This window comes from Cervus canadensis, chromosome X (assembly GCF_019320065.1).
Source record: "Cervus canadensis isolate Bull #8, Minnesota chromosome X, ASM1932006v1, whole genome shotgun sequence".
NCBI classification, from domain to species: domain Eukaryota; kingdom Metazoa; phylum Chordata; class Mammalia; order Artiodactyla; family Cervidae; genus Cervus; species Cervus canadensis.
The window spans coordinates 48,234,578-48,247,279 of record NC_057419.1 but is presented as its reverse complement, the minus strand read 5'-3'; the positions used below and the strand labels follow the sequence as shown (position 1 = coordinate 48,247,279).

Here is a 12,702-nt window from a genome sequence, read left to right as displayed (position 1 = left end):
AAAAAAAAAATAATAAAATAAAATAAAAGACTGCTCTGGCTGGTGAGGTCTGGTTTGGCTTTCAGCCATCCTCACTCTGTGTTCCTGGCTGGTGAAACCACACACTTGACCAGTTTTCAACAGGCGTCAGATTCATGGAGCCTTTCTTAGTGGCCCCAGCGCTTGTTCTCTAGCTTCAGCCTTGCTTGCAAAAGGAGGTACACTGAACCTCAAAAATCTCAGATGTAAATGAGGTTTTAAGAGTTCATTACAAACAGAATAAAATGGAAATGCAAAGCAAAACCACAAAGAGATACCTGTCAGAATGGCTATTCTCCAAAAGACAAGAAAAACCAAGTGTTGGCAAGGATGTGGAGCAAAGGGAATCCTTATGTGCTATTGGTGAGAAAATAAATTGGTGCAGCCACTATGGAAAACAGCATGGAGGTTCCTCAAAAAACTAAAAATACAACTACCATGTGTGCTCAGTTGCTAAATTGTATCCGACTCTTTCTCGACTCCATGGACTGTAGCCCATCAGGCTCCTCTGTCCGTGGGCTTCTCCAGGCAAGAACACTGGAATGGGCTGTCATTTCCTTCTCCAGGGGATCTTCCCAACCCAGGGATTGAACCCCGCATCTCCTGCAGAGATGATTCTTTACAGTCTGAGCCACCAGGGCAGCCCATCCCTAAGTTTATTGCCATGAGAATTAAATTATATAAATTTACATTTAGAGAAAGGGCTTCCCTGGTGGCTCAGAATGGATAAAGAAGATGTGGTATATACACACAATGGAACATTATCCAGCCAGAAAAAAAGAATGGCAAGCTGCCATTTGTGACAACATGGGTGGACCTTGAGGGCATTTTGCTAAGTGAAGTAAGTCAGGCAGAGAAAGACAAATACCATATGATCTCACATATATGTGGCATCTAAAAAAATGAAACAAAACCTAAGCTCATAGATACATAGAACAGATTCATGGTGGCCAGAGGGGAAGGGGAGTGAGGAGTAGACGCAATGGGTGAAGGCGATCAAAATGTATAAACTTCCAGCTTTAAATTAGTCATGGGATGAAACGTATAGCATGGTATGTGTGTGTGTTACTTACCCAGTCTTTGTGACCCCATGGACTGCAGCCTGCCAGGCTCCTCTGTCCATGCAATTCTCCAGACAAGAATACTGGAGTGGGTAGCCATTCCCTCCTCCAGGGCATCTTCCCAACCCAGATTGAACCTGGGTCTCCTGCATTGCAGGCAGATTCTTTACTATCTGAGTCACCAGGGAATGATTATCATTAATAATATTGTATTGAGAGTAGATCTTAAAAGTTCTCATCACAAGAAAAAAAATTTTTGTAACTATGTACAGTGATGCATGGTAACTAGACTTACTGTGGCCACCATTGTGCAGAGTGTACAAATATCACTATGCTGTACACCCAAAACTAATGTTATATGTCAATCACACATCAATAAAAGCAAAAACAAAGAACAGAGTAAGAATCCTATCTTACAGACATACAAACACAATCCAGTATAGACAATTTTGTTGTGAACTTTCCATATACTTCATGTGGGTTTTTATAGACACCGCATCTTGGTAGGCTACAAAAATCAGAGAGCCAGAAAAGCTGCATCAAATTCAAAGATGGAAGAACTCCAGAGACCTTCTAGGAGTGGGACTGGGAATGATTTTCTCTCTCTGACAGTTTCCCTATTAAATCTCAGATGGTTATACAATAGGGGGAGAAGTGCTGATGGGGCCTTCTCAATTCCCATCTCCCTCTTTCAGAGATTCCTGATGCCAGGCCTCTTACCAGAGACACAATGCCCACTTGCTAAGAGACTGCCTCTGAAATGATCTTCAAAATCTGTCACTCAGCACTTAGGGTGAACTTGGCTGACATGACTTGCCTTGGGCTCCACAGGCCTAGAGAGTCTCCCCTCCCCAGACTTCCAAAACCTCTGGCTTGGACTGAAATCTGCTCCTTTGGAATCATCAGCCCCAGCGGAGAACATTTCCTGAAAGATCCCATTGGGATGTGCCAAGTTGGGGGCAGCCTGCAGGCTGGCGCTGGAGGGAGGAGCTGGGCCAACCAGGGCCAGTTCCCAAAAGTAGTGAGCGCCCAAGCTGGAAACCCATGACTCTGTGGGTGGCTGGGCTCTGGCAGCAAGCTATGGAGTAGAAGGAAGGAGAGTGGAGGGCAGGGTGAGAGAGGGGAGGAAGGTCAGATGGAAAAAGACAAGAGGCCCCTTGGCTAACTAAGAAAGGCTCCACCAGATGCACAGGCGGCTTAGAGATGCCTCCCAATTCAGCAGGAAAAGCCACCTCTAACTTCTCAACTTCTCCCCGTGTTCCCTGTCCAGTGTGGGCTTCTCCCTCCCCTCTAGTTTCATATTAACCTGATTCCCGCTTTGGGGGGTTGGGGGGGGGGATGAATTCACATGGGGGACAGGGGAATGGCACTTGCCAGGCACAGAGGATAAAGTCTCCTTTCCACTTTGCCCTGAATCAGTTGCTACCAAACAGCTGAAAAACTTACAAGAGTCAGCTGGAAACAAAAGTTCCTGATTATCACTTCACACGTTGGAGTCATTCACTCATGAGTGGATGTGCAGGGAATATCTAGCAGCCAGCCCTTCATCTCCCCAGCATGCTATCTGGGAACCCTCCCCCTCCAACCTTCACCCACAGCTCTGTAGGTTCGCTTTTCAGACCCCAAATTTAAACTGCCCACAGTATTGAAAGTAAAGCCAGATATGTGCCGACCCCCTAGCCCACATCACCCACTTTCCCATTAACACTAAATTAAAATGCGCCCATGGATTTCTTCTCTCCAGGGCGACACGGGTGCATCCATGTTTCCCAGCTCCCCTGAAGCTCTTTGCATTTCCAAAGAAGGTTTTGTCAACACCAGGAGAGCCCTAATAAACACCTGGGTCCCCTTAGATGCTACAGACCACGCCTTCCAGAAATCAGAAGCCCCACCCCCTGTTTAGCAGAGCCCGCGTGCTAACCAAGCGCTTGCCACATGTCACCACTCTCAGCTGGCACCTCTCTCCCAGCGGTGCAGACTTTCTCGGAATCCCCAGCAGGGGGGGTTGGGGGATGCGGGAGAGGCCCCGCCTGCGCCGTCCACGAGAGTCCTTCTACAACTCGTGCCCTGCAGCCCCAGAGGGTGGCCTGGGACCTCGAGTGGGAGGGGGTAGGTGCTCCTTCCAGGACAAGCTGTCAGCCCCCTGGGTCCCAGCCGCGAGCATCCGCAGGAGAGGCAACTCCTGGGGGTGAGAAAGTAGCCCGCGGCCAAACGTCTCTTAGTCGCCTCTAGCGCCTACGTGGGTTTGACTGACCCCCTGGAACTCCGGGCGCAGAGGGTCCGTTGGCTCCCGGCGACCGCCTGACAATCGGCTCTCCCTTCCCGATGCCCGGACGCTAGCCCCGCTCCGCGTCCCCCCATCCCAGGGCGGCGAAAGACGAAGTCGGCACAAACAAAGGGCGCCTCGCACCACCCTCCGGCCAAGCCGGGGATGGGGGTGGTCCCCGGCACCCTGCTGGGGAGGCTAGCCCGCCCCTGGCCCTACCTGGGAAGCCGCGGCTCGGCGGGACTTGCAGCAGCAGTGGCAACAGCAGCAGCAGCGCGGGCCGGAGTGCGGGGCTCCCCATGGCGCGCCGGCGCTGCGCTCCGCTCAGCTGCGCGGCGCGCGTCCCGGGGGCGGGAGGAGATCGACCGGACCGAGGGACTGCGCCGCGGGCCGGCGGAGGCCGAACTTAAAAACTCCTCCTCTCGCCTGTCTCCCGCCCCCGGCCAACCCTCCTTCCTCCGCCTCCCCCGAGCGCTGGCGCGGCTGGGGCTCCGACCCACCCCCTCCTTTTGTGCCAGCTCTTCTTCTGGAGCGGGGCTGACACCTCCACCCCCTCTCCGGGGTGCCGGAGCGCGCCAGGGGCGTGTCCTAGTAAACCGAACCATCCCAAAGTATCTCTGGGTTTCCCAGTTTGCGCCCTTTCACTCCAAATACACACACCGGTTGCCCGACCCCCCTCCCAGATCCCGGGCCCCTAGCACCATGTCATCTATGCAGAGAGCTGCGTGAGTCGCAGGCGAAGAGAAGAGACAACCGCGGCAGGTTATTATGGCCAAGTTCGCGCGTTTGTCCCTCCTGATCACGCCCCAAGTTTGCTGTTATTATGCCCACCCTCTCCGAAAAGAAACACCGCTTAGAAACCTGCCGGGGTTCAGGGTTACGGACAGAGCAGATTAGAACTTAGGTGTGTGGTTGCGCCGGCGCCAACGTCCGTGTTATGGCTTTTTGGTTTCTCTTTAGCGAAGGAATGAATCAACTGTTGGCCCGGGTGCGTGCCGGCTGCACTGCGGTTTGGGATGAGGCTTGAGGTACTCTTTCCAAGGTTGGCTGATGGGCGAGCACAAGGCCCAGAAAGTTCCCCGTCTCACCCACAGCCTGGGAATTCAGCTGTTGTAGTTCCCTTGGAATCAGAGTTCCCCATTTCCTGGATTGTTCGCACCCCTAGGACACCACGATCAGCCTGGAGCCTCCACCCTGTGGGTTGGCGTCAGGATAGGGTTTCTCGGCTGCCTGCAGGACGGATCTGGTTTCTTCTTCGAGGCTTTCTCTCTCTCTCTCTCTTTTTTTTTTTTTTTTTGTAAACACCTAAGGCAGGGACCTCGCCCCTTTTCCTGCCAGAAGATCTTAGCTAAGACAGATTCCAACTAGGGCTGCTGCATTCAGTTGTGCCATGCGCACTGAGCAAAGGTCCTGGAGGAAGGGGCAAGGGTGCTAACATCCAGCCGCCTCTGGGGTCATGGAGCCCTGTACCATGGCAGAGGCCATGTTCATTGTGGAAAGGCAGCTTTCTTCTTGCCTCAGCAGTCTGGTCTGTTAGCTAGACGAAAGGCCCTGGGAATATCCATCCAGAAGGTTTTCAATTTTTTTAATCTAGATGGCTTGATCTTTTCCCATTTCTCACAAAAGACTCTGCCTTGAACTTCCATATTATCCTCTCTGGTGCCTGGGAGCCTTCTCTCCATCACTTCTGCCTCCTCATGGAGCCAACAACCCTTCAGTAACCCTCTGATCACAAGATAATGAGGGCGGTCAGGCTCTTCCTGGGCCTCCATCTCATCAGACTCCCCAGGGAGTGGTTCTCAATCCTGTCCACCCAAGGAGAGAAACCTTAGGGGAGCTTCATGGAAATACCCTATCTGGGCTCCACCCCAGCCAGACCAATGAATCTTTAGGGATGTGGCCTGGCCTTTGAGCAGATGGATCATCCCCTTGCCCTCATGCTCCAGTGGTGCAGGTTTTAGAATAGGATAAATTCTAAGTCAAGGATTCTCAGCCCAAGCGCTACTGACATTTGTGGCTGGACCATTCTTGGTTGGGGAGGGTGCCTGCTCTGCGTACTGAAGGATGTTGCAGTTGCATTCCTGGCCTCTGTGCCCCTGAGAATAAGTAGCAGGCCCTCAATTTTTCTCTGTTGTGACAATCAACACATGTCTCCAGGAACTGTCAGATATTGTCTAGCACAAAAAATGGCCCCAATCGAGAACCCCTTTTGGAGGCTCATGAGCAAAGGTTTATGGGTACCCCAAATTTACAGGTCCAGGTTAGTCTGACCAGTGGCCTTCCTTTCCTTTATCACCTCTGAGACAAGCTCTGCTCACAAAACCCAGCATGCATTTTATTACTGAACGGACAAGGAACACCTGGCTCTCGCCTAGCACCTGAATCGGGCTGATGACAAGCAATACCACACTGTTAAGAGCCACTTTCTTTGCTACTTTAGAACAAACTCCAACCAGATTTATAATAATAATTACAATAACTAGTATTATTATTTATAATTATTACATACAGGACTCTCTGGCAGAAGGGATGAGGGAAGAGGGAAGCATAGGAGAAATTCTCCATCCTCTTCACAGTGTCTTGGTAGACAATAGGATGGTTAAGTAGATTCATAATCTATCAAGCAGACAGGGTCATGAATGGATGGAAACAGGAGAAGAAGTCACCCAGGGAGTGCCACAGAGCTCTGATCTCTTCCTGTCCTGCTGGTCATAGCTACTAATGAGTTGGGAAAAGACACTGTTGCCATGAGGCACAGAGATAGGTAAGAAATAGGTTCCAAGCATCTCTAATAAGCAAGGATGCTGTATTGACTCTGAACACTAAAAAATAATGACAGGACTTCCCTAGTGGTCCAGGAAGCTCCCACAAGCCCCGGAGCAACTAAGCCCAAGAGTCACGACTACTGAAGTCTGTGCTCTGGAGCCTGTGCTCCACAAAAAGAGAGGCCACCGCAATGAGAAGCCTGCTCTCTGCAAGAGAAGTAAGCCCTCACTCACTGCAACTAGAGCAAGCCCAAGTGCAGCAAGGAAGACCCAGCATGGTCATAAATAAATAAGAAGATAATAAAGATAAATATGATGCCCTACACGAGATCTCAAAATTCAACCACACAGACTCCGAGTACAGGAAACGTGGCTTCTCAGCAGTACCTACCATACTTAGTTGCCTACAGGCTACGACAGACTTGCCAGGCACCTCAGGGCGCTGCTGACAGAGCCTGTTCTATCCTCGGAAGCATTCCTGAGTGCTGGGCAAAGTGCCGAAGGTGAGGAGAAGGGAACACAGCCTCAAAGTCTGGCAGGGGGTGCGGGGGTGGGGAGAGGTGTCTTTCCACTGATTGCAGTGTGGAGGAGGCTGGATTAAACAGCACAGCCTTGTCCCCTGAGTTAGAGTAGAATGACCCACAGTGGAGAAGGAAGGAAAAGGAGTCCCAGGATTCCCCACCCCTCCACTTTCTTCCTTGAACTTGTAGACTCAGAGACGCCATTGAAGCAGAATCTGGCAGCCCCCTACCTACCGCAGGAGAGAGCTTTTCTGAGCATGTCAGTCAAGGCCCTTCCCTCGTGAGCCTCTGCCGTCTTCCCACACCTCCTTATCCCCCACCCTCACAAACCAGTCCTTCTCTTCCCACATCCTTCCAGAGTAAAGGACCTGAAGCTTAAGGGGAACATTGGTGTCTCACTGTACCTTAGGAAATGGGAGTGGAATCAAAGTCAAGGAGACACTCAGGAGGGATGAGACTTAAGACAGTGCTTCTCAGACTAGCTGTGCATGCGTGCGTGCTAAGTCGCTTCAGTCATGTCCGACTACTTGCGACCCATGGACTGCGCCCACCAGGCTCCTCTGTCCATGGAATTCTCCAGGCAAGAATACTGAAGTGGCTTGCCATGCCCTTCTCTAGGGCATCTTCTTGACCCAGGGATCAAACCCAGGTCTCCTGCATTGCAGGCGGATTCCTTACCCACTGAGCCACCTGGAAACTAGCTGTGGTGAAGGACTACTTTTCCAAAATTCTCAATCCAAGTTTGGGATTAGCAGAGGCAAACTATTATATATAGGATGAATAAACAACAAGGTCCTGTATAGCACAGGGAACTATATTCAATATCCCTTGATAAACCATAACAGAAAAAGAACATGAAAAGGGATGTATATATATGTATAACTGAGTCACTCTGCCATACACCTGAAACTAACACAACATTGTAAATCAACTATACTTATAAAAAATAAATTTTTAAAAATTCCCAATCTATCATTGATCAAGGCTTTTATAAAACCGATAAATATAACTCCCTAGAAAACTGGGAATAAGTCAGACAGCAGCATGGGTTTAGGGCCACACTTTGAGTAGCACAGTTATGGTGGGTTTAATTGTTTCCATTCTGTACTTATACAAACTACAGACCACACTAGACTCCAGGTTTCTGAGAACTCAAGACTTGAAGGACAAGGAGATGGGACTGCAGTCTATTGGAATCGTGCTAAATTAATGCCAGAAGGGTAGGGTGAGTTTGGCTGGTTCTATTGCTCTCTGGTATCTGTTAACAAATCTAGATCTGAGAGGGTTAACGTAAGAGTGCTCAAGGTCAAGATCAAAAAAAGCTACAGGCAGTCTGTTTACAATCCCCTGGCTTAAAGAGATTTCTTCTCTTTCTAGAATAAATATTCAGAGTGATACAATATAAGCTCTAAGGGATGAAAATTTCTGCAGCATAAGGGAAAAGGAATATTTTTACTCTTAAAGATTCAAAGGAAAACATCTCATTTATGAAAATAATCAGCTACCAAAAAAAAAAAAAAAAAAGGAAAGGCAGTTTCAGAAACTATTTGGTGTATTCAGCAAAAGATTCAAGAAGAATACTCTTATATAGTAGGAGTAGGGGGTTATACAGGCTTCCCTGGTGACTCAGTTGGTAAAGGACCCACCTGCCATGTGGCTTGCAGGCACATTGCAACCTGGTTTCCATCCCTGGGTCGGGAAGATCCCAAGGAGGAGGGCATGGCAACCCACTCCAGTATTCTTGTCTGGAGAACCACCATGGACAGAGGAGCCTGGTGGGCTGCAGTCCATGGGGTCACAAAGAGTCGGACATAACTGAAACGACTGAGCACGCATACAGAAAATTGAGAAAAATATTCAAATATGAAATTAATATCTTTGGTCAGGCTTGGAAGTTATCATTCCTGTCCTGACAACAAGAGAAGGCTGGGTAAACAAAAATTCATGAGTTTTCTTGGAGTCAACAAAGAACTGAGTTTTCAGGCAAATCACCACCCATCTAGAAACCCAGGCAGATCCAGACAGTCACAGCCGAGATCTGCTTACCTGAAGCAGAAGACACGCTGGAGTCATACATTGGTAGGTACGCCATGATGGCAATTTAGAAAAATGGCTGAGGGCTGAGTGCAGACTAATAGGGGAGTGAGAAACTGCTGGGGGTGACGTCATAGCAGAGATTCCCACACTGCCATAGGCTTTAAGTCCAGGAACCCTACCAGGTTTTCATGGTGAAGGTCCAAGAAAGTCCTCCTCCTGCTCTGGCAGAGAGAAGGTACGAGTAATCCTTTTGAAATATGCTCAGAGACATCTCCAGAGAAAAGGACTCCTTGAAGAGGGCTACCTGACTTTTCCAGAGCCTTATTTCAACTCTAAGAATGGCTCAATGATGAACTCCCAGAAAAAAATATCATATGGGGAACTCCTTGTATGGTTTTGGAGGGATCTGCTGACCACAGACTCTCCAAATCACAGTCATAGGTGTGGTCCCATGAATCACACTGGGTCAACAGAACTTGAGCCCCAGGCCCCTGGAATTAGAGGGGTCAGCACAGGCCTCTGGCTGGCCAACCAGGGGCTTGCTCAGAGACTTATAAAACAAAGCCCAGTTGAAAGAATCCCTCTTATTTTCCTCTTTGGTTAGATACTGTATGAATGTGACCTAAGACATGCTGGTTTTGAGTGGGGCTCAGAACAAGAGAGGGCTTGACAGTTGGCACAGTAGAAAAGAACCCACCTGCCAATGCAGAGAGACACAGGAGACACAGGTTCAATCCCTGAGTTGGGAGGATCCCCTGGAAGAGGAAATGGCAACCCACTCCAGTATTCTTGCCCCGGGAAATCTCATGGACAGAGAAGCCTGGCGGGCTATGGTCCATGGGGTTGCAAAGAGCTGGACACGACTGAGCAACTGAGCATGCACACACACAGGACAAGAGAAGACCCCGTCATATGTCTGGGCCCGTCATATGTCACGTGGGCCATGTGACCCAGAAGATCTACTGGTGTTTCATGTGTCAGCGGCTGGAAGAGGTGCAGTGTGAAGTCTTTGGCAAGCCCCTCTAGATGAAGCAAGACCTGACCCTTAAAACTTCGTGGCCAAATCCACGCCCTCCTTAGTGGATAATTACTCTCCTTTTCAGAATCAGCTTTTGGTTGATGAAATGCTTATCTGTGGACCACCAAGTTACTGTGTAACTTGAACTGCTCATCATGAACTAGTGTTGTCCAACTGGCCAAGCCATACAGTAGGGTATTCACTGCAGCACTCCATCATCAAATGGAAGTGATTCATATGTAATCAGGCTTCTGTGGGCCTGAAGGTGTAAGTTGCATTAAGAAAAGGCCTCAAGGACTTCCCTGATGGTACAGTGGATAAACAACCCACCTGCCAAGGTAGGGGACATGGGTTTTATCCCTGCTCCAGGAAGATTCTACATGCCATGCAGCAGCTAGGCCCGTGTGCCTAGAGCCTGTGCTCCAAAACAAGAGAAGCCACTGCAATGAGAACCTCCCATTCGCTGCAACTAGAGAAAGCCCATACACAGTAACAAAGACCCAGCACAACCAAAAAAACAGAAAGAAAAAAGAAGTGGCCCCCAAATCCATGGTCCCTATTTCTGCTACATTACCTTCTCTCTCCCAACCCACATCTCTGGCCTGATGGAATGAGCCCTGTGGCCAGTTAACTGAGGAAGAAAAACCTCAGATAGTTTTGCACAGCAGGTAGGCAGCACCTGGAAGTGGAGAGTGGCAGCATTACCGCCCAACTCACTCACAGCCCTGAACACCACCACTGGGGGGGATCCTCTTAGTAGGCAGGGTTTTGAGAAGTCTGTCTGGTGGTGGCTCAGACGGCAAAGAATCCACCTGCCAACGCAGGGAACACAGGTTCGATCCCTAAGTTGGGAAAATCCCTTGGAGGAGGAAATGGCAACCCACTCCAGTATCCTTGCCTGGAAAATCTCTTGGATAGAGGAGCCTGGCAGGCTACAGTCACAAAGAGTCACAAAGAGTCAGACAGGACTGAGCAACTAACACTTTACTTTCACCTTCATCTGGTGACTTGAGTAGAGATATTGGATATGGATTTTCCTTCTCTGTCCACATGCTTGGCCCCAACTGCCATCCATGGTCTTATGGAATATCTTACCCACCATCATGGTACTGCACAGAGCACTGCTTCCAATCAAGGAACACACTTCCCGGCAAATGAAATGTGGCAATGGACTCGGAGTCATGGAATTTACTAATCTTACCATGTTCCCTATCATCCAGAAGCAGCTTGATTGAAGTGGCGCGGCCTTTTGAAGATGTACTTGATGCACGGCTAAGTGGCAACACCTTGCAGGGCTGGGCAAGGTCATCCTGGATGCTATATATGCTTTGAGTTGCCATCAAATATATGATGTTGTTTCTCCCGTAGCCAGTATTCATAGACCCCTGAGTACAGCAAGGGGAAATGGGAGCGGCACTGTTTGCTATTACCTCTAGTGAAAATCCTTAAGGGTCCCTCTTAATACTCCCAGGTCCGATGATTATTGCCAACAGAAAACCGTGTGTGTGTGTGTGTGTGTGCTAAGTAGCTTTAGTTGTGTCCAATTGTTTGTGACCCCATGAACTATAGCTCACCAGGCTCCTCTGTCCATGGGATTTCCCAAGCAAGAATACTGGAGTGGGTTGCCATTTCCTTCTCCAGGGGATCTTCCCACCCAGGGATCGAACCTTTGTCTCTTATGTCACTTGCATTGGCAGGCAGGCTCTTTACCACTAGTGCCACCTGGGAAGCTATTTGAACCCTTAAATGAAGGGCGCAAAGATGGGTGGACAACAAGCAAATTCAGGCAGGGATGCTAATATACCAGAACCTTCAAGACTGAAAGTTTATCACACCTCACCAAAGAACAATGACAAGCTGCGGAGGTGCTGGTTGACAGCAAAATGAATACAAATAGTATACAATGGGAAGGCAGTTATAAATATGGGTGTCCCAACTGGCTTAGTGGTAAAGAATCTGCCTGCCGATGCAGGTGATGCAGGAAACTTGGGTTTCATTTCTGGGTCAGGAAGATCCTCTGGAGGAGGAAATGTATTCTTGTCCAGTATTCTTGGCTGGACAACCCCATGGACAGAGGAGCCTGGCAGGCTATAGTCCATGGGATCACAAAGAGTCGGACATGACTGAGTGAGTAAACCACAACAAATTTATAAATATCCATTATGACCATGTGGCTGTAATAGTTATAAATATTTCTTCCTCATTTTAATATAGGTATATTTGTGATGTATTACCTAGATATTTTTCTTTCTTTTTTCATCTCATCATCTAACATGATATATTAATACTACTTTATATCTCAAAGATATCAAAGGAAATGTGTGAATCATCTTGGAAAAGAATGAACATCACCCACGGACAAAAAAAGGAACTCTATTCTCTTCTGGGGAAAGGGTTAGCATTTTTTGGTTGTATGTGGAAGAGTTGTATAATACTAGGCAGGAGTAGGACTTTAGCCTTGCCCTGATTCAGATATTAAGTATACTTTAAGGAGATGTGTATGGATGCCAAGTTGACTAGGGGTGAATTTTAATGGCTTCGTGATGTGTCAGCTTGGCTAGGCTGAGCTACATTTCCCAGAATTCACTCTCTTGTTTCCAGTTAGGGGAGATTCTCGGGAGATTTGGAGGCTGGAAGAGAGGCAGTGTAGCTCACACATGTTGCCGATTTGCTGACTTACCTCGCTAGTGTGAAGCACCAACCTTTCTCTAATCCTTCTTCAGCTTCTTCGACTCCTAGGTCAGGTGTAGATGTGTTTAGCTCTGTGATGAAGAGCCCTACTTCTGCTGGAGATCCTCATCACCAAGGTCAAAGGCCACATGGACTTACTTGAGTACGGTTCTTCCTCATGGAGCTCCAGCTTGTGCTTTTTGGTTCCAACCTACCCTCAATCTCCCCCCTCCACCTAACATCCATCTTCCCTCCTGGACATTCCATGAATGTCAAGCTCCAGCTTTAGACTCAGAGATAACAGCCATAGAGAGACTGCTTAGTAAGCAGCCACAACTGCATAAGA

The 12,702-nt window shown here is 48.7% G+C and overlaps 1 protein-coding gene across 2 annotated transcripts in view; it reads right to left on the bottom strand.

Annotated features, from left to right (window-relative positions):
- SRPX (sushi repeat containing protein X-linked) overlaps positions 1-3,794 on the bottom strand; it is a 138,798-nt gene extending 135,004 nt beyond the window's left edge. For both annotated transcript variants that reach the window (XM_043458060.1, XM_043458062.1), the window contains exon 1: positions 3,565-3,794. In XM_043458060.1, the coding sequence (XP_043313995.1) occupies positions 3,565-3,646 (82 nt within the window). In that variant the 5' untranslated portion in view covers positions 3,647-3,794. The remainder of the gene's footprint in view (positions 1-3,564) is intronic.
- Between the last annotated feature and the right edge of the window lie 8,908 nt (positions 3,795-12,702).